This window comes from Pseudochaenichthys georgianus, chromosome 8 (assembly GCF_902827115.2).
Source record: "Pseudochaenichthys georgianus chromosome 8, fPseGeo1.2, whole genome shotgun sequence".
NCBI classification, from domain to species: domain Eukaryota; kingdom Metazoa; phylum Chordata; class Actinopteri; order Perciformes; family Channichthyidae; genus Pseudochaenichthys; species Pseudochaenichthys georgianus.
The window spans coordinates 17,486,091-17,508,217 of NC_047510.2; the positions used below are offsets into that span (position 1 = coordinate 17,486,091).

Consider the following 22,127-nt stretch of genomic DNA (forward strand, 5'->3'; position numbering starts at 1 on the left):
TTTACCACTTCCTTTCTAATGTCAGGCAATAGAAACACCTTAGAAACACAATCACGCAATTGAAAACCAAAAGTAATGACCACAAACGGTTCAGATGCAATGCTTTTATTATAGATAAACAAAAATCCTTAACATAAGGACATGATTACAATACACAAATCACACAAGTAAATATTGCTTGTAAATATACTAAAAAACCTACAAAAATGCACTATACGTTTTTATGTTACGGTATGTAAAAAAAGAAATGAATATATGAATAAGTTAAAACTGCAGTGACTCAAACTCAAAAGTTTGCATCCGGAGCAAGGACTTTTAAAATATGCTTTGCTGTTCTCAAGCCATAGTCAACAGAACGATGGGTATAATTCCAAAACACAGATACAGCATAAACAATAAAATAACTGTTTTAAACATTTTAGCAATCTATTTCAGTCCTTTTGGATCTTCTGCTGATGTAGATTTCAGAGAGCGTACGTTGACTATTCTGTCTAACACGTGCTACAGAAACTGTAAAATGCCTTCTTAAAATCATAATTGAGTTGCAGCTGCTTTTTAAGCACATAAACCAATTGCTCCCAACAAACATTGACATCTCATTCTATCTGATCATTAGATATTTAATCACAGATGTCAATGAATGATTAATGGTCTTGCTTAATGTATCATCTATGTACATAATAGGAAGAGTAATGTTGCTATGTAAGCGCAAAAAACAAAAAGACAACGCAGTTATTTCACATCAAACTTCTGAGTCTTTGCAGTAAGACTCTGGTTGCTCAGTGGGCTTGGTTCATCCACAAACACACCCATCTCTAACAGAATAGCTATTGGAACTGGATGTGCATGACGGGACACGTACAGCTCCTTCAGACTTTGACTCATAGGAGAGGCTTTATAGTCCTTGCATAGAGCTCCACTCAGACTGGGAGCGCATTTCACGTCCAGCTTGTAGAAAAGCTGGCCATGTTGCAGGTTACAGAGATCCTGCTTGACTCCAGCAGACAAAGCTTTCCCACATTGTCCCAGCAGGTCGTCGTCCCAGTTGTTGTCCTGATCCCACACTTCAAATTTTACTTGATGCCCTGAGGACACATCCTGAGTGCCCAGGTCAATGACAGTGGCCCAGTGTGGGTAGTTGTTATTGTTGATGACATGGGTACGCCTGACCATCTGCCCATTGAAAAACACCTTCACATAGCCGTCTGTGGCTGTGCTGTGGTCTCCCCACAGTCCTGCACCCCGTTGTACAGTTATGATGACCCGTGCCATGCCCTTACGGGTCGGGCAGCAATCTTGGTTTACAGCGAGTTCGTTGTGGCATTGGCACACGCAGGGATCTCTCTGGTCGCTCTTGATGCCGGCCTGACAGTGCTCACTGCAGTTCTTCCACAGGGCTTTCTCCAGGATGTAATGGCTAATGGCTAAACGCAGGTTCTTCCGGAGAGGAGTGTTAGTAGGAAGTAACTCATGAAGCGGGCTCAGGGAATTTGAGACAATGTCTGGGTTATGCGGCAGTGAATTCAGCCATTCTTTGTAGGCGGATGGATCCTTGTCAGCAGAGAAAAGAAGGTCTGGCTCTGTGGTATGGCCCCCCTTTATTTCTGTGAACCTGTGGAGGACAGTTGATTAAAAAACTGAGCCAACAGGGGTTTTCTGGTTCTGGAAATAGTCATTCATAAAATGGTTTTCACTGGGATAGACATTTTTTAGGCTTTAATACCTTTTAATGCATGTAACTTATGTAATATTAAGCTGTCTGTGGCTCTTTTTCTGCTGTAACAACGTAAATGTCCCCTCTGTGGGACTATTAAAGGTATACTGATTCTGATTTTTCAATTTATGATGTTTTATAGACCAAGTAAATAGAAAATAACCTGTGGATTAATTGATACTCTAAGGAAAAAAATATTGTTTTTTGCAGTCCTACGATAAATGGAAAACATGAAAAATATATGCGAAAGTACCTGTCGTTGAAGAGGCCGGAAAAGGAAGACTTGCTTTCCATCTTGTCAGCGTCCTTCTGGCAGTGTTTTGCTTCAGTTTTTAGTGCATTTCCTTTGATGCTGGCAGACGCCTCAGCTTCCAGGCACATCTGAACCTCCTCCACACTGATGCCCTGCAGGCTGGCCTGGCACTGCCTGATGCTCGTCACAGACTGAACAATTCCTCCCAACTTCACCTGGAAATTTATTTTTAAACACATACTGTTTGAGAAAATGTATGACATTTTTCTTTAGTCTTTTAAAAAAATAAAAAAAGTCCTTACCTTGGTGACGTAATGGGTACCGAAGGTGTCAATCAGTTTGTAAAATCGTTGCTTGAATTTTGGACTGTACACTTTTGGAAGCTGGTTCACTGCTTTCCGAAACTCTTTATGCAACTTGGGAGCTCTGGACACTCTGTAGCTGTTTATAGGGAGACAGCCAAAAAGACAGACCAAAATTTGTTTAGCTGGGGCATTGTGTGGATAAAGTTTCATCCCAGTCCTTGTGTTCTTACCTGTAGTACTCACAGGACATGCTTTGGCTTGTGAAGCTAAACTTGTCATTCTTAGTTTTTCCCATGGAGTATTCAGCCAATTTGGAATTAGTACCTGCTAGCATCAATGAGCCGCTCTTGTCACCCACATCAACATCAAGATTGGTCTTCCAGTTGTTTTCCACAGAAGAGGAGCTGGAACTGACCAGAGACTCACTGGATCTGTGGAGCGTGCTAGACACTTTCATGCTGCAGGACTGCTTTGCTATCCAGTCCATGACTGACAAGGGGAGCTTTTGCTTTTTGTTCTCCATGTAGGGGTTGCTGCACAGGGTGCATGTTTTGTCCTTGCGTTTCCACTGATTCATGTCGAGCACAAAGGCTCCCTTACGTTCCATGTTGGTGATATCAAAGCCTTCGCCGGCCAAATTGGTACCTGGAGCAAATTCTGCATCTAGACACTGTCTGGGTGTCCCCTCTGTGCAGGATTGATATGTACACTGAGGGAGGGACAGCATGAGGCTGGCATAGATGAAAATATTTAACAGAAACATGTTTCTGTTAAACTAACGATGATTTCTCCTGAAAAAGAATCATGATTTATTAATCAATTGAAAAAGTTAATTAGTACACCACCACCACTACTTGGTCATTGTACATAAAGTCATTTTGTCCCTTCTTCTTAAAGGTGTGTTTGACCTTTTTAAACAACCTCATACTCATAAACACCTCTTCAGTCAACTGTTCCATCATCCTTAAAACATCATAAAACATGATAAACATTTCAATAAAATAACTTCCCTAACTGATGACACTTATAACTTATGGCCAATTTTAAGGCATAATTTTTTATATGAGTATCAAACTCCTTTGGTAAACACTTTCTTGTAGTTGTTTCTGTCCTTTCGTTGATTATAAAACACATTTTGGATGAATTTCCATCTGTAGAGTTTGCTCCACAAAACAAATGACTTTAGTCATTGGAAATTAGATTACTAAAATATTACGTTAGACACTTCTGCTGCTTTGGATAAAGTTGGTGATTTTGTGCTATCCTGTTCATGTAGTTCATATTCACAGTCACGCCTGTGGTTTGAATTGTATCTGTACAATATATCAGTTTCACCTTCAAGTGGTAACTCTTTATCTTACTTTTGATTCTTCGTCTTGTGGTGTTCCTCAAGGCCCTATTTTAGGATTATTTGTATTGTGTTTTCATTAAGTTTGCCTATACATGACATCCCATGATTTTTTGTGAAAGTTTTATATGAACAGAAATGTATTCAATGCCCTTTGTTAAACCTAAAGGATACACCACCTGCGTTTTTGGTGAAAAACACAAAATGTAAAGATTACTTTTGTTTGTTTACATAAAAACTTGGTTGGGCACCATTTAAATATCTTTTCATTTGCCACAAGGGTGTCAAGCACTGGATGGCCAAAATATGTTTACCACTTATTGAGAGCATGATGCAAATGTCCCTCAGCATAAAAAGGGCCACGTGTCCCTTTTGATTCTGCCTTAACATTTGACAAACTGTCATAGCTCTTTTTGGATAAGATATTCTACAAAATGAAAACCTAATCTGACTTTACTTTAAGATCTCTTAAGCATCTATTATATAATTAAACTCCCAAATGTTATGACTCTTTATTTTATATATTCTAAGTCAAATGCCAATGATGATGAAACATTTGCCATTGTTTCCCCCCAGATGTAACAAGAATAAGCTTTACTATAGAATTACCCGATGATTTTGCAATGTACAGTTTACCGGCTGCTTAATAACTCAACGCACTCTGAAATAACCCACAGAGGGTGGTGGTGGTGGTGTATATTCAAATAACGTGAACGAATATTTCAGTATGAGCGCATAAGACTTACCTTTGTCTTGCCTGTTCACGCCGCACTTGTGAAACTGTCTGTGAGCATTGTTATCTGTGCTTTAAACAAAAAAAAGGGCCGGAGGTGGTGGGGGTCTTTTGGAGAGGTGGGGGAAAAAGTTGTTTAAAAGTTTACTGGATGTTGAGCAGCCCCGATGCTGAGAGGGAGGAGCTGGTGGTCTACAGACAGACTCAAACTGATAGTGACAACATCAAACTAAGGCTGGCTTTCCAGTCAATAACGGACCAGAGACCACAAACCTTAACTTCTCTGAAGTGGTGGTGGGCTGTGGCCCTTCTCGGAGAACTCTAATTATACACTTTTTAAGTTTATGACATACACAAAGCAAAGAAAGTCTGGTACTGTTTTGCATAAGATTCTTAGATAGCCCTGTAATAGGAAGTGATATTGTTTCAGCAAAGAAAATTCATATTAATTAATATTCGCAAACCACCGACAGCCATATGATCAGAAATAAGTACTTTTAGCATGATAAAAGTCATTTATTTAAGTATACCAACATTTTAAAAACGTGACATGTTAAAAATTAACAGGAAAATTGGATTACATTACAGATAACAGAACAAGTAAACAATCATTAAAATCGTATACATGTATGAGTCTAAGAAAAGCAGTACAGTAATTGACTATAAAATATAGCAAAACAATTTATGATGGCAATACATGTGTGATCGAAAGCAAAGGCTTAACGTTCTATTCCTCACTTCTCTAATGTCAAGTCAAATATCAAATTAGCAAAAATATGACGCAAATGTCAATAAACTAGTACCTTTAATAAGTATATAATAAGAAAATGGAAATTGCATTGATAAAACATAAGAAAAAATGATCTAAGTAGAAGCGGCAAGAATACAATTTAAATCACTCAAATATGATTTGCTGAACTGTGAAAGACTAGCCCAGTGATTATAGTATAATGAGCATTACATGATGCAAATATGAAGGTAAATGAACATATTGAAACTTCTATTTTGTCTTTCTAGACTTTAAAACAACAGTATTTTTGTCAAACACAAGTTTCTTTAAAAAAAGATGACCTTAATAGTTAAAAAAAAAAAAGGTTAAAACTAAATCAGAATAGCTTTGTGAGGACAGATATGGATGATGTGTTTTGCTTTGGTTAACCGTATTAATACAATAAAAGTAATGTTGCTAATTCCTTCAATATAAGCATCAGTAAAGCCTAGCGCAGTTGTTACTTTAAATCATACTTCTGAGTCTTTGCAGTAAGACTCTGGTTGCTCAGTGGGCTTGGTTCATCCACAAACACACCCATCTCTAACAGAATAGCTTTTGGAACTGGATGTGCATGACGGGACACGTACAGCTCCTTCAGACTTTGACTCATAGGAGAGGCTTTATAGTCCTTGCATAGAGCTCCACTCAGACTGGGAGTGCATTTCACGTCCAGCTTGTAGAAAAGCTGGCCATGGTGCAGGTTACAGAGATCCTGCTTGACTCCAGCAGACAAAGCTTTCCCACATTGTCCCAGCAGGTCGTCGTCCCAGTTGTTGTCCTGATCCCACACTTCAAATTTTACTTGATGCCCTGAGGACACATCCTGAGTGCCTAGGTCAATGACAGTGGCCCAGTGTGGGTAGTTGTTATTGTTGATGACATGGGTACGCCTGACCATCTGCCCATTGAAAAACACCTTCACATAGCCGTCTGTGGCTGTGCTGTGGTCTCCCCACAGTCCTGCACCCCGTTGTACAGTTATGATGACCCGTGCCATGCCCTTACGGGTCGGGCAGCAATCTTGGTTTACAGCGAGTTCGTTGTGGCATTGGCACACGCAGGGATCTCTCTGGTCGCTCTTGATGCCGGCCTGACAGTGCTCACTGCAGTTCTTCCACAGGGCTTTCTCCAGGATGTAATGGCTAATGGCTAAACGCAGGTTCTTCTGGAGAGGAGTGTTAGTAGGAAGTAACTCATGAAGCGGGCTCAGGGAATTTGAGACAATGTCTGGGTTATGCGGTATTGAATTCAGCCATTCTTTGTAGGCGGATGGATTTTTGTCAGCAGAGAAAAGAAGGTCTGGCTCTGTGGTATGGCCCCCCTTTATTTCTGTGAACCTGTGGAGGAGAGTGGGTGGTGATTTTAAAATTTGAAATGTTTTCTTTGTGGAAATTAATTTCAACCACAGTTTGGTATTTTACATTTTATAAGTGCATGTATGCAAAACATTAGACAAATGGTGATTACCTGTCGTTGAAGTGGCCGTAGAAGGACGACTTGCTCTCTGTCTTCTCAATGTCCTTCTGGCAGTGTTTTGATTCTGTTTTGATTGTAATTACTTTGATGCTGGCAGACGCCTCAACTTCCAGGCACATCTGAACCTCCTCCACACTGAGGCCCTGCAGGCTGGCCTGGCACTGCCTGATGCTCGTCACAGACTGAACACTTCCTCCCAACTTAACCTGGAAATACAGTAGATAATATATTTAAGCAATAGCTCACGACAGGCCGTGGTGTGGGGTTGTCGACCCTCCGCTTCGCGTCGGGCCGAACCACGCCCCTTAGCTGTGATATAATGAGCATATATCACGGCCTGAAGTGAGCTATTGCTTTTATAAAACGGTTACCAAGTGTGGCAATATGAAAAAAAAATACACACTCTAATTGAAATAGTTTTTATTAGTAAATAATTATGTTCAAAATAAAATAGTCCCTCCGTTGCCTTCTGGGCGAAACATAGTGCGAGGTGGTTGCTATGCAACAACACTAACAGCTAGCGAACATATTATACAGAGAGCGTTGATCCATTATTTGGCTATTTATTTACATTCATTTGTATGTTGCCGTTTATTGTGCACCCACTGAAAAACTGTCCAGCATCAGTAGCATGGCTTACGTGGTTAATTGTTGAGGTTGTCCTAGGCTGTTGCTTCGCGTGGTGAGAATATTGCTCCACTTTCTCCGGTCCCCGAGATTTGGCTTCCAGTAGCTCGAGAGAGAGCTTTCGCACCTGTGCCCACTAACGGTCATAATTGCTCTGCTTTGTTTCAAGACCCGCATCAGAAAGCTTTTGAATGGTGGTACTTTTCCAGTTGTTCTATACCTGCTCTTCACGTAGCTCTGCATGTCGTCGTTTAGGTGCTTTTTTTTTCTGGAGATAGGCACTCCTCAATCCACTCTTCCATAGTAAGACCTCCCCGGAGGTCGAAGTTAATCTTAAATGTTTCCATCTTATGCTTTGTAAATTTGTAACGGAAGAAATGTAAATATATTTATAAAACTGACAAGTCAAATCAAGCAATCTGATTGGCCGATAGTGTTTTTGCGGACCTCTTTGATTACAGATTTGAAAACATCGTTGCTTGCTTTAAAAGTAGCACAATTCATTATGTCAAACCTTGGAAAGTATCTAGATATCCCTGCCCTAATGCCAAAGGAACTGCACACTGAATATGTTTTGCCGTTTGATGTCTATGTCTGGACCGCTGCGTAAAAAGGAGGGTTTCTGCCCCGTTACTTCTCCGCTGCTTTCTTGTTCCAGTACGAAACCCAACCGTATACTGGTTTTCTCAGACGCGGAGGGATACTGACTTGTTGTGAAAAGTAACTTACAATTCTACCCGTGGTATACGCTCAGTATATCAGATTGCTTGATTTGACTTGTCCGTTTTATAAATACATATATAATATATATATAGCCTATATATATATATATATATATAATATATATATATATATATATTATATATGTGGAACACATCCCGAATAAGCAAATTGTTCCTCTCTATAATCTTCAGTACTGCTTGAATTTGAGAAGATTGATTTTGTTTTATTCCAATCCTGCCATTATTTTTTCCTTACCTTGGTGACGTAATGGGTGCCGAAGGTGTCAATCAGTTTGTAAAATCGTTGCTTGTTTTCTGGACTGTAGACTTTGGGAAGCTGGTTCACTGCTTTCTTAAATTCTCTGTGCAACTTGGGGGTGCTGGACACTCTGTAGCTGTTTATAGTGAGACCAGAAAAAAAAGGATTTGAAACAGACAAACAACAGTTCAGTATTTATGCCATTGTTCATTACATTTCTATTTGTATGAAGGGGATTGTGTGGATAAAGTGTCATCCCAGTCCTTGTGTTCTTACCTGTAGTACTCACAGGACATGCTTTGGCTTGTGAAGCTAAACTTGTCATTCTTAGTTTTTCCCATGGAGTATTCAGCCAATTTGGAATTAGTACCTGCTAGCATCAATGAGCCGCTCTTGTCACCCACATCAACATCAAGATTGATCTTCCAGTTGTTTTCCACAGAAGAGGAGCTGGAACTGACCAGAGACTCACTGGATCTGTGGAGCGTGCTAGACACTTTCATGCTGCAGGACTGCTTTGCTATCCAGTCCATGACTGACAAGGGGAGCTTTTGCTTTTTGTTCTCCATGTAGGGGTTGCTGCACAGGGTGCATGTTTTGTCCTTGCGTTTCCACTGATTCATGTTGAGCACAAAGGCTCCCTTACGTTCCATGTTGGTGATATCAAAGCCTTCACCGGCCAAATTGGTACCTGGAGCAAATTCTGCATCTCGACACTGTCTGGGTGTCCCCTCTGTGCAGGATTGATATGTACACTGAGGGAGGGACAGCATGAGGCTGGCATAGATGCACATATTTAACAGAAACATGTTTCTGTTTAGTTAGGTGATGAAAACAAGCTGATCTCCTGGAAAAGAAATATAATTCATGAGCAATTGATGCTGATGAATTCCACATTGAAGTAGCAATGAACATATTTTAGCAGATGCTAAATAACCTAATTACATTAACACTATTTCTATTTATTTTAGTGGCATCTTTCTCTAGAAATATTGCTCCTGTCTATTCAAATGCATTCCCACTTTGTTTGAAAAGCAATATTTAGGATGGTCGTACAATTTTCTTTTACTCATAACTGTCCAAAGCAAAAAGAGCAAATCAGCTTACCTGTCACTAACCTTTTGTCCTTGCATGTCCCACATTCAATGCTTGAATCTGACTGTGCATCTCTTTCAAAATGTGTTTTTATAGACGAGGGTGAAGGGCAGGACGCGATGAGGGAGTGAGGTGACAGTGGTCTTAGAGACAATAAAGGCGGTTGAAATGAAGTGATATCACACTTTTTTTTATCTGAAATTATTTCAAGTTTTAGTGGTATGTGGCCATCGAGGTGAGAAGAGAAGACTGACGCTATAGATTTCTCAAGACTTTCACAAACAACATTTGTTTTTTAAAATTGTATATGATGGCCTAAGTTAAAATGTTAGTGAGCCAGGTTGAGAACAATTTGACCTTTCAGCTACAAATATTGACACTGAAAATAATATGTATGTACAATTAAAATAAACCCTTGTCTAACCAAATTAAATTATACAATTGTTATTTATATATATAACAAATCAGTCAAATCAAGCCAGACATATACATTATGAATACATTAGATTTATATTAAGTAAATTATGGACAGTGTGAGAGAAACTTCCTGCTCAGCAATGTTGATGGAAGAAATGGAGGCTGGAGTCCGCTTTATATCAAACACTGAGTTTAATGAGAGCCAACGGCCGTGAGTGAGCTCAAAGCGTTTACACAACATGCTATGAGAAAACCCTCCAACTCACTGAAGCATTACACAGAAAACACAAACGATCTACCGGAGAATCCAGGAGGGGCCTCTATTTCGCGCGTCTTCTGATCGATAATCACAAAAACACATGGATTCAGAGACAAAGACAGTCTGTTAAAGTCCTCTGGCAGTTAGTCACAGTCCCCCAACAGGAAAGCGGAACCTTTAACCCTTTAACCTTTAAACCTTTAAACCCCTGCTCTAAGTTATGGCAGACCTATGTGAAACACAAAATGCTTTTTGGTACAAACACTTAAACAAAATATTTCCCTCACAGACAGTATAAAAATGTGTTGTAAGAGCATTTATAAAGGAGGTTATGCTACATATTACAGATCAAGGCAACACAATGTAATCAATACAAAAAAGCATCGATTTCAACATTAACGTTATATTCTCCACTTCCCTCCCCGACATTCTGTGGTTTTGGATACTTTAATGTGAACTACATACATGAATATGATAAACAAGTGACATTTGGTTGGTCCAGAGTGAGGGAGGGGGGCCTAGTTCGTCACAGCCCCACAGAGGTGTGGCTGTGGGCTGCTACATGGCGAAATGTCCAGGCAGCCGAGGGGTGAGAGGTGGAGGTGGTGTGATTCATCCGCAGATCCTCACTTCTCTCCTATTAGAGGATTACTGCACGTCACCTGCTGCCTTCAAGTGAACCTCGGGAAAGTCTAAATCCAAGTGCATGAGTAGGTTTTGTGCAGTATTATTGGAAACACACACACACCCTATGTTGTAAACCTTTTTATTGTTAAAAGACACACAAAAACACTCAATAATAAAATTAAGCCTATTATGAAAGTACTTTATTATTTTTGAAATTCAAATAAATCAAGCACAGAGATTTGAGCTCTGGACTCAAAGTGTCATGTGTCTGGATAGTAACTCATGTACTGCCAACACTCTCACTCCCTAAGCGTCCAATAGCGACGTTTGGTCAGTGTCCGTGGCGTCCAATTGTGACGCTCCTAGGCTCCTTCAGTGTCATAAAGGGACGCAAATAGCTTTCAACTGATTGTAATGTATTCCCATCTGCGTCGGGATTTGACGCTCATGGAAGCACGGCATTCGTTAATGTCGGCTGCCCTTAAAGGCAATGTGAGCGTCCATTCCCATTGGATAACGGATAATTGTACACCCGGAAGTAAGTATTCCTCTTATTGTCGATTGATTTTACAGTGATATCTGCACTACTCATCGACTAAAAAACACCAGATTATCCTTGTTAATTACACAACATTGATTGGTTTAAATTGTGTGCAATGCTTTTGTATTTTTCCCCTTCGATTCGGAGAAACAAATATTTTTTCGGAGTAAAGGATGGCAGAAGACACTACACTACCCAGAATCCCCAGCTATCGTTTGGACTACACCATGTGCTCTGTTTGACAAACCCCGTTTTTTTCACCATTCATTCTGATGGCTGGCGTCTATGTCACATGATCTTAAAATGTCTCCCTGCAGAAAAAGAAAACATGGCCGAACTTCGTTTTATTCTCGGTGGAAAATGCCTATTTTAAAGTTAGTTTGGCCATTAAAATGCGTTTTGATGTCATTTGATGCGAGAAATATGAGTTGTTATTTCAGATTATGTGTGCAGTGGATGTACATGATCTTTAGTTTGCTAGTTATTACGAAGATTACTTCAGGAAATCGCGACGTTTTCATTGTTACCAAGGTGGTTGCTAGGGACGCTGCTATCGATATTATTTCTGTAATGTTGTGTAACTGTTTAATGGTGTTATCTTTATTGCTACCCCCTTCCCCGTCAATGTATAGTGTTGGTCCGCAGCCTAAACATATTAGTTTAAAAAAATCCGCATCTAAAGATAGCCTACGTTATTTTCCCCCTGTGCAATTCCAGTCTCACATCTCACAGCACATCGTCATTAACAAATACCGGAAACATAATAATAATAATAATACTTTATTCCGAGTGTGCTTGCTTTTCTCTTTGAAAGTCATCACATAACGGCATTGTAATACACGGTTCGGCTGCATTACATATCTGCCGTAGTTCTGTATTTATAGAGCCCTGATGAGAAGACAAACATGAGGAACTGAAAACGTGACGTGGATCATAAATATATCAGCCATTAAACAACATCTTACATTTCTTTTCACACAATACGTCTCCTTGCAGTATCAACACTAATTCGGCTCACTTTTATATTTGATCCAATTGGTAGATAGGCTGTATTTACACCATAAAGGTGCACAGCTGATATAAAGGGACACCTGGTGGTTAAAGCATGTTATTGAATTTAATTATTTTATTATTAGATATTAATACGATCCCTATAAAGTATATTCATTACTCGTTATTCTCTACTAATAGTTAATTAAAGACTGTATGTAATGACTATTTTGCACATCCCTTTCAAGATTTCAAGATTTTCTAAGGTGTATTGACATATCATATAGGCACAACTGTGGTGTAGTTCTGCACTGAATGAAAAACTTGGGTTGCAGGTTCCTCAATAGTGCATTACAAGACATCTATCAATATTTGTGCATACCTCCAGCAATGTTAACTATGTTGAAGCACTTATTTTAACTGATATTATACATAATGTATTATACTCTTATAAGATGTATGTAGATATTTAATCTCCGGCCTTGTCAGGTATTGAACAATCAATAAATAAAGAACACAGAATTGTTGAATATAAAACACAGAAGGGGGGACGCGGTGGACCCGTTCAAATCCAGTTTTGGACAGTCTGCCGTGGTTCCATCCCATTTCAAGTGCTGTTCGAGAATCGGCTTAACCCTCGGAGCACACTCTCCAATCACAGAGCTTGAGGACTATCACGGGGTTTGTCAAACAGAGCACATGGTGTAGTCCAAACGATAGCTGGGGATTCTGGGTAGTGTAGTGTCTTCTGCCATCCTTTACTCCTGGGAATGGACGCTCACATTACCTTTAAGGGCAGCCGACACAAACGAATGCCGTGCTTCCATGAGCGTCAAATCCCGACGCAGATGGGAATACATTGCAATCAGTTGAAAGCTATTTGCGTCCCTTTATGACGCTGAAGGAGCCTAGGAGCGTCACAATTGGACGCCACGGACACTGATAAAACGTGCTATTGGACGCTTAGGGAGTGAGAGTGTGTTGGTACTGCAGCTGCAAACGCGTTTCTCGTCATGATTACAATATATGGTATAGATACAATTTATCACAATTTACGATTATAGATAAATTGTATTTGTTATGTCTTGTATAAATTAAGTTGGTCTTTTGACCTTTAGACACACGATTGAAGGGCTGGTCTTATTCTTTCTCCAAAGTATTCTAAAGAAAGAACACATTTTGCTTTAATTCAATGATGTGTATCTAGTTATAACTAAGAAACTACAACTACGCTATTTCTGTTTACAATGTGAGATTTTTTGCTAACTGCACTATTTCCGTCTGTATTGAAGGCAGCTGTTCAGTCAGTGTCGGCATTTGCTGCCAGTGCCGCCGAGCAGCATGAAAGCGGTCCCAGTGAAACAGAATAAGACTAGAGGTGAAAACTGTTCGCCTTCAAAATAAAATGTGATCTTTATTCAAATATTCAGATGATAAATAATGTGTGTTTTATTAAGAAAAATGATGCATTACAAAGTGGCCATAGAGGGCATTTTGTTTGGAGTTCCAGGAAAACTACTCGGTCACTGTTGGCCTGTTGGCTTGGGTAATTTGGTTAATTGCAAATTTGTGTTAGAGAATATGCACCAACAGTTAAGATGACTCTTGCACTGCAGAGGTTTAGCATCTCTCTGCATTTAAAATGTTCGATTTTTAGATCTTGCATAGTGCATATTCTTTAATGGAGTTGTATTTAATCAAATTGACACTAAGAAAAGCTAGGAATAGTTTTATCCCAACAAGACAAAATGAGATGGACCTTTTTTAATCCCCGTGGGGAAATTCAGTAGTTCAAACAGCAACAGGGTAAGGATGAAAAACAGGACAGCACAGACTCACACAGGTTAATACAATTAAAGATACAAATACAACTATGAAATAAGAAATTAATTAAAATGAGCATTTTTACATAGGCTATTTGGTCATATAAACTGCCATACACAACAATGAACACATGATAGTTACATAAGTGAGACTTAATTGTCACCCATCTTTATAAAGGCAAGGAAATTATGTAGAGGAACATATTTATATTTGCCTGCTGCGGACAGAAAGATAAAAAAACAGGTACAATAAGGATATTTATGTAGTAAGGGGCAAGTAGTCCAAGTGAAGTGAGTGACGGTATAATATCACGTGAGGTGACAGGGCAAGGAGTGGATAAATAGATGGGCAATAATGTTCAGTAACATCTGTTGCTGGAGAAATTGGGACTGTTGAATATGAATCAAATCGGGTTCCTTTAGTAAGATTTCCTTACCAAAATTAGTTTTAAGATCCAATCAAAAAGAGATCCAAATGTACACAGTAAATAAACAAATGTTCTAGCGTTTCGTTCATAAAATTACAGAGTGAGCAGTTTTCTCTAATGTGAGAATTACGCTAAATATTGTGGCCCGTTTTATTTTGAAATCAGTGAGCGGAAGTGTCGTTGTTGTTGTTATCTCTAGCTTGACAGTTGTGTAAAGGCAATGCAGGGGATTTAAAGGCCGCCAGGGAAGATTCCGCATTTCAAGGAATACAGCCAGCCTCAAATAATGTTGGGAAATAATGTGTGAAACAGATTTTGAAGAAAGTCAATGTAAGCTTTGTGTTTTAAATCACCCGGCTCACATTTCTGCTTCCTCATCCCCAGTCACTGGACATCTGTAGCCGACTTGCCCGGCTTGCTAGCCCGCAAACCTTCCCAAAATCTCTGCTCCAGAATCACGGATCTCATCTTTTTTTTCTTATAACGCTCTACGAAAGCTACTCAGCATTAAACGGAACCGACCCGAGCATCTGTCTTCGGGTTGCTCTCATAACACTAAAGCTATGACCTGCTAGTCCTCTACTGCAGATCTGACCGCTAGGAGCTAGCATCCTCTGGAGTTGGATGGACCTCTCACAGCATCCCTGCCGCCGGGGAGGCGTTCAAACCCGTCCTGCTGCTTCTTCGCTGGAATGCTAACTAACGAGGAAGTGGCTTTAACATGACGAGGAACAATTTGCCTCTCAACCGCTGCAAGCTTTTAGGTGCTTCACAGACATTTTTTAGATGCCAAATGTAATGACCGTCCCGAGCTCGCACCATGTACGTGGCTGGCCGTGTCTGTCTCCAGCCTCGCGGATGACACTCACACAGGTACCGGCGTTTCAGAGCGAACAGCGGCGGCGCTGATAACACCGTGTTGAGAGACTAGCGCCAAAGCTAGGAGGCTTACAGCACAAGATAGAACCCCTAAACAACACCAATGGTATCCCATAAGGTTTTAGTCGCAATAATCCTATTAAATGTGTATATAGGTGTACAGTCTGTTTTTTACTTTTTCGGCGGGGTCCTTTTGACGGGGTTGTTTGCTATGGCATATTTGAATGGACCCAGGCTGCTGGACTGGGCGAGTTCACCCCCTCATCTTCAGTTCAACAAATACGTCCTAACTGGATACCGGCCAAGCTCCTCTGTGCAAGACTGCATCAGAAGCCTGTTCTACCTGCACAATGAACTTGGGAACATATACACTCACGGTGAGTACAACAATTCAGCATGAACTGCTTAGTCAGCAGGTGAGATTTCTGTGTGACTTTGAGTATTAACCATAGGTATTAACCCACAGCAGTACTGTTCCCGCGGAAGGATGCCAGCCAGACTCTGCACTAATGCATGGGCCATTTGTGTTCATAAAGGGATACATGACATAACTCATTTTTGACCATGTGCATTTAAGTTATTCATATTCATATTTGAACAATGGTATTTATTTGTACAGCACCAACAATTGCATCACAGTGTGCTCTACAAAACAAGTGGATATAAACATAAAAACTGGAATATAATGTCAGGTTAATATAACAAACTTTTGTCTGCAACATAAGGACTGTGGCATTAATCAGTGTTGTCTATAGACTTTGAAACATACACTAATGGTGAAAACCTTTAATGCTTAAAGGTGGGGTATAAGTTTGAGAAACCGGCTCGAGATACACTTTTTGTTATATTCCATGGAATGCTCTTAACATCGATAGCAATGAATATCTTAAGTGCTTTGACAACAAATCCATACAAAAATGTCATCTGTGGAAGCCGTAGTGCTGTAAAAAGCATGACCAATCATTTTAGCCGGCCCGGCTAAAATAACTGGATGACCTACCTGCCTCATTGGTCATTGGAGGGGCTCTGTAAGGAAGTGGCAGATTTGTTCCGGCTGTGTATTTTCAAATTCTAGCCCACTCGAGCTGGTTTCTCCAAAATTACCTACCTCACCTTTTAAGGTTATGTCTTTAAATGTCTTGTGTCCTAGCAACAATCCAAAACCTATAGGTCCAAAAAGTAGCAAATCCTCTTGATATAACTTGAAAACGACAGAAACTATTATCATAATAGTTCCAGTTTACTTTTTCATTCTCTTGATTAAAAATTAGTTCCAGCTCTATCATCTGATAAAAATTGTCTTGAGCCCAACCAGCTACCTTAAAAGAGTAAAAGAGGGGTCTTTTTTAAGTACATCTCTACTTATACAAGATCATCTTGAATTCAGAACTTTTACCAGTACCTAACTATAAAGATACAAGTACCCTTTTCACCACTTTTCCTCAGGCACTCAGAATAAAAAGTTAAAAAAGCTGTGTGTGTTCTTTGCTTACAGGCAGAAGTTTGCCTTACATTTCTTTTCTGAGTGGCATTTCCATGTGGTAAAAATGTCATGGTTACACAACAATGTCAATCTGTTGATAGGCTTGATTAATTGTAGTAATATGTTAATCAGTGTAGCCAGTGGTGAGACTGATGTGTCGGCTTGTTTTCAGGCTGATTTCACTGCCAATAGCATGCCCCACAGTAGCAGGACCTCTTAATACCATTGACTGTATTTAGAAATAATACCAATAACAAACATCCTGCAGCTGTAGGAAGGTGTAGTACACCATCAGTGTGTTCACAGAGACTCCTGCAAGTCTGACAACTTCCTCATTGTGAAGGTAATTGCTTCACTTCTAACTGCCAGCCGTCACAGAATAAACTGCAGAAGTGATCATCAGGGAAGTGGCCCTGTGCAATCTTCTAACACTCCTGTTACGTCAGCTGAGCATGTGGCCTGCAGACACCCTTAACACTATTGCCTATATAAGGCAGTGATGTTTAGGGCAACAAGCTTTTGCCCAGTTTTCTGAACTAAGTAGAAAAGATTCAGAGCTTTGCAAAGCAATTCATGAGTCTTTTGTTGTGTTGTAACATTTTATATAAGTTTCACGAGCTGGTTCCTGTTGACTCTTTTGCATATAAACTAAAACCATCCTGCCCGCAGCTCAGCTCGCAGACTCTTCACTGCGTTCATGGCTTCATAGGAGGTACTCTCTACTGTATTTAACCCTGAATGGGATTCAGCTTGGCCGGTCGGCTCAGGACGAGTGGGGGGAGGAAAACAGATAACACACTTAAAATAGATGTGTTACAGTAGAACGCAATGCCAGTATCACCTGGCCGGGACAAATGCCTTGACATTGGGAACAGCAGAGCGAGCAAAAAAAAGGAATGGAGTGCAGTATGTGTGGCTGTAGAGTGATAAATGATCCTAACAACTGTATGTGTATCAAATTTCAAGGTCTGTATTTCTGCTAACATAGCAGTGAACACATCTCCCTTGCCCAAAAGGGAAACATACATTAAAGCTACGAGGCCATTCTAAATATGTCTCTTAGGTGAATGAAAAAAAAATAGTTAGCCGTGGCTTTGTTTTCCGCTCACAAGGTGACAATGATACGTTTGTGCTCGTCATGTAGATTTCTGCTCTCTTGCAAATTATTCTTGCTGGTGTCTGCACACACTCAGCACTGTATGAAAAATAACATGCACAGGCCTCGAAAGTCCTGAGCTAGATAATCCCTGCCCTGACGGGAGCTACACATTGGCTTCATCGTTTACTTCAGTAAACTTCCTCTAACAACCTGTGCTTTCTCTGTTTCTCCAGGCATTCCTTTGGTGTGCTTCCTGGTGCTGCTGCCGCTCAACATCCCCTGGTCTCAGATCAGTGTCACGTGGCTGGGTGTGGTGCACTTCCTGGCCTGCCTGTCGCCCCAGCTGGGCTCTGTGCTCTACCACCTCTTCATGAACCACGAGGGGGGGGAGCCCGTCTACCACACCCTCCTCAAACTAGACGTGTGTGGAATCTGCATGATCAACACGTTGGGTAAGCTCAGCAGATTTCTTCACCGTTTATCATTTATCATTTATCCTTGTGTTATTGCTGATCTGTTTATTTTGAGGGTGGAAGTACTCTTTATTGATTTTCAATGATTTACAATGGAAGTGTTTGGCTCTAAGGTGTTCAAACACTGATTACATATTTGACTACCGAGTAAATTAGCCAATGTAAGAGATGATCCAAGTTGATTATTGATCTATTCATGCTGCTTGCCTATTACAATTATAAATGCAGTATTTTTACTTATGTATGTACTTTGGTTAAAACAATTTAGATTGCCAATATAAACATATGCTGATGATAATACACTTATAATTAATATTGTGACTTGAGACTGGGGCCATTTCTCAATCGCGAGGATGCTGGCTTGGTAGTCGCGTACTTCCAAGTCACTTCCTTCATAAACGAAGCAAGTATACTTCCAAGCCACGGCTTTGGAAAACGAAGAAGAATGGAACAGGCTAACAAGTGTGCCACTCTCTCTAACGGTTTCAACATAAACTGTACCGAAAATAAATACCTCACCATGTCTATCTAATTATGAACTTGCTTTACTTTTTTGGTGATAACAAACAAATGTAACAAAGTAACATATTTACCAACACATGTTCTACGCCACTACATACTTACATTTAAATGTGTGCTGCGTCGGTTCAGCAATTCTCCGCAAGGGTTTTTGAAATTGGTCCGTGCGCAAAGCATTGTGGGGATTTTAAGGACGCGAAGTCTACCCATGTGCAGCCTCGAAATTTCCCCCAAACCAAGGACGCGGCCTCGGTGGAATTCCAAGTATGCTGGAGATTGGAACAGTACTTCGGCGGCACTCGATGACGTAGTATCCTTGAAATATTGGCTTGGAAGCCAGTATCCTCGAGATTGAGAAACGGCCTAGATATCTGTGTTTTATAAACTAACCATACAGCTTAGCTCTTCGCGCTAAGTCAAATTTAAAAATGAATGAAATCCATCAGTTCTAAGTGAGTTTAATACAACTGAAATGTGTTTAGCTCTCCATATGGGTTTAATACAATTATGCAAATTCCTCCTGCTCAATTTTTAATTCACCAAAGTTTCCAAATCTTGAAAACGTAGTTTTATCAGGAGCACACGGAAAACTGCTCAACGAGTTGAGTGCTGTATCTAACACACCAACAGGCAGTGGCTAAACATAAGAGGATGTGACTGCTGCTCACCACCCTCTGAATGAGCAGTGTCTCTGTACAAACAATATGACCTCTGTGTCACTGTGGCTTGCACCAGGCGTTGCATCGTGCTGAGTAGGGCGCTCCATCTCTGTGCTGACTCTCCTCTGTTTCTTTTCTTGTCTCAGGGGCGCTGCCCATTGTCTACAGCACGCTGCTGTGCTACCCGTTCATCCGCACTGTGGCCCTGTTAGTCTACGTCCTGCTGTCCAGCCACGCCATCTACTGCGCCGTCACCGCGCGGAGCAGCATCCGCCGCCTGCGCTCCTTTGCCTGGCAGGCGCTGTTCCGCTTCTCCTTCTTTCTCCTGCGCGGGGTGGGCATGGGTGGCGGTAGCCCCACCTCGCTACGCCACTTCCTCATGATGGATGTGCTGGCCGTGCTGGGCGGGGTCATCAACATCACACGCATTCCGGAGCGTTTCCGCCCTGGCCTCTTTGACTACTGGTGCAACAGCCACCAGATCATGCATGTACTGGTGGTAGGCTCCATTCTCTACCTGCACTGGGGTGTGCTGGATGACCTGCTGTGGATCAACAGCTACAACTGTCCCTCAGACTGACCCCACCCCCTCACAAGGAGCACTAGGATCTAAGGTTAAAGGACCTCTGAGGGGAGGGGGGTGTTTGCGTAGGGGAGGGGGAGGAGGGGTCATCAGGGGGAACTAATGCAGCGAGGTGTTGTACGTGCATGTGTTCACCTCATGCACTCAAATTCAGAATGTTCATATCTACATCCATCAAGGATGTGCCAATGCAGGCTAAAGTATGTCAAGTTACATGCACAAGCATTTTGTCTTTTCGTACACATGGACACACAGGTGTCTTCGGACACACACATAAACACACTTACGTACACACATACAAACACAGGTGTATACGGGCAAACACACTTACACACACAATGGTACATTTTAAACACTAAATATAAGGACTGAGTATTGAACACTATGACGTCTTAATTAAAGGTTCTAGTAAAGGTTAGGCTGAGTTTGAAGCCTTAGCCTAATAACAGAAGTTTTACTAAAGCATTAGTTAGTTTGGTTGGTGAAGACGGTTCTAGGCTTGAAAATATCACATGCTCAGTCCTCTCAGATGTCACTGTTGCTACCTATGCAGCACATATGTCATGCACATCACACACGCAACACACACTCTCAGACAACCTCACACCTTTTTCTTTGTACTACATGTATATATACTGTTAGTGCTGCACAAAGCACTCATAGAGTTTCACTACGTCCAACTGACAGAGTGTTACTGGACTGGTTCTTCTGTCCCTGTTTACTTTTTTGCCACTGCCTCTTTTTTCCTGTGTCGGTCTGATTTGTGTCGGTCTGATTTGTCAGTAATGTCACATGAAGATCGATGCGGGGGTTCATTCCTGAGGTTGCTAGCATGTTAACAGTTCATTTGCTTTAGGCGGCACGTGACTGGTGCACACATTTTAAAACTGTGTTGTTCAGAGGCATTATTGTTCACCAAATTTGCTTTGGCGACTAAGCAAAGTCGTATTTATTCGTTTACATTTGTAGAAATCTGCCATTGTAAGGACGATTGTGACCACTATTTATATTTATTGAAGTTGAGGTTTTATAACTTTGAAGTTATAAGCTGCGTTCAAATCTTTTATGCACATTTGTTCTGTAGAAGAGCCTTCCTATGTGCACTTGAAAATGACAGAACAGATATGAACAGGCACTATGATGATAAATATCACACTGAAATAACACTATATATATATATATATATATATATATATACGTAATTACGTATATATATCACTGAAAGTTAAAGGAAAGTTACATTTCCATATTTTGTTGATTGTAATTGTTAATTCCTAAATAATTAAATATCTTTACACTGTAACTGACTATTGGAACATTATGCACAAAATACTGTTATGAACTGTTTAAAATGGTTACGCGTTTTACTCAGTTCTATTAACTTACAGATACAGGTAACATTGTGTTTCTGCCGGCTGTTTAAACAAATCACTGCTGTGCGAGGTCAGAGCAAATCTTCAGTTGTATTCTAACTGTGCATCCAGAGGATTAGCTCCTCATATATTCTCCCTACACACCTTTTCCAAAATGATTTTTGACTTCTGTCCCTCAGTAACATTGTTAAAAAGGATGTGTCTCTATGCATTGCCATTTACAATAACAATCACAATAATCGGCAAGCAAAACATTCTTACAGAATAGGAATATGATCTTAGATTTTAAGGATGTTAGGTCCTTTTTTTTAAGTTGAATGAAAAGGTTTTTTATGTATTTGGATGTTTGCCTGTACACTGACTCTTGATTGATGGATTATAAGGGTCACTCACTGTTGCCACAGAATGGTGCACTTTATTGCCAATATTTATGTTTTCTTATTTAAATGCGCGGAATATGCTCTGCAGCTGGATTTATGTTCTGTGAGTAGATATGTTTTACCTGAATAGAGGTTAGACAGTCTTTTTAAGAGCAGAGTTGTGTTGAACTGGCTGAGAGCCAACCGGAATGAACCCCTGTCCCTCCTCTTATGTATCAGTTCTGTGTGAATGTCCATGATTGTTTTGCCACTGTGTTCCTCTGTGGTATCTCAGGCACTACTCTTGAGTA

The 22,127-nt window shown here is 40.5% G+C and overlaps 3 protein-coding genes across 4 annotated transcripts; 1 reads left to right on the forward strand and 2 right to left on the reverse strand.

Annotated features, from left to right (window-relative positions):
* Positions 1–89: 89 nt before the first annotated feature.
* Positions 90–4,474, reverse strand: LOC117451635 (perforin-1-like). The gene is made up of 5 exons (XM_034090035.1): positions 4,367–4,474; positions 2,503–3,063; positions 2,270–2,408; positions 1,968–2,182; positions 90–1,612 (listed from the first exon to the last, which is right to left on the reverse strand). The coding sequence occupies exons 2-5, from the start codon at positions 3,033–3,035 to the stop codon at positions 733–735; spliced, it is 1,767 nt and encodes a 588-aa protein (XP_033945926.1). The 5' UTR covers positions 3,036–3,063; positions 4,367–4,474; the 3' UTR covers positions 90–732.
* A 399-nt stretch (positions 4,475–4,873) lies between these two features.
* LOC117451173 (perforin-1-like) lies at positions 4,874–9,356 on the reverse strand. Of its 2 annotated transcripts, none has more exons than XM_034089330.2 (5): positions 9,328–9,356; positions 8,486–9,056; positions 8,207–8,345; positions 6,593–6,807; positions 4,874–6,462 (listed from the first exon to the last, which is right to left on the reverse strand). In XM_034089330.2, exons 2-5 carry the CDS (start codon positions 9,016–9,018, stop codon positions 5,583–5,585), a joined length of 1,767 nt encoding a protein of 588 aa, XP_033945221.1. In that variant the 5' UTR covers positions 9,019–9,056; positions 9,328–9,356; the 3' UTR covers positions 4,874–5,582. The 2 variants fall into 2 exon arrangements, with proteins under 2 accessions (XP_033945221.1, XP_033945220.1); XM_034089329.1 differs by having other exon boundaries at positions 9,317–9,356.
* A 4,105-nt stretch (positions 9,357–13,461) lies between these two features.
* paqr4a (progestin and adipoQ receptor family member IVa) lies at positions 13,462–20,126 on the forward strand. Its single transcript, XM_034089770.2, has 4 exons — positions 13,462–13,516; positions 14,774–15,645; positions 18,084–18,302; positions 19,648–20,126. The coding sequence occupies exons 2-4, from the start codon at positions 15,372–15,374 to the stop codon at positions 20,079–20,081; spliced, it is 927 nt and encodes a 308-aa protein (XP_033945661.1). The 5' UTR covers positions 13,462–13,516; positions 14,774–15,371; the 3' UTR covers positions 20,082–20,126.
* Positions 20,127–22,127: the final 2,001 nt, after the last annotated feature.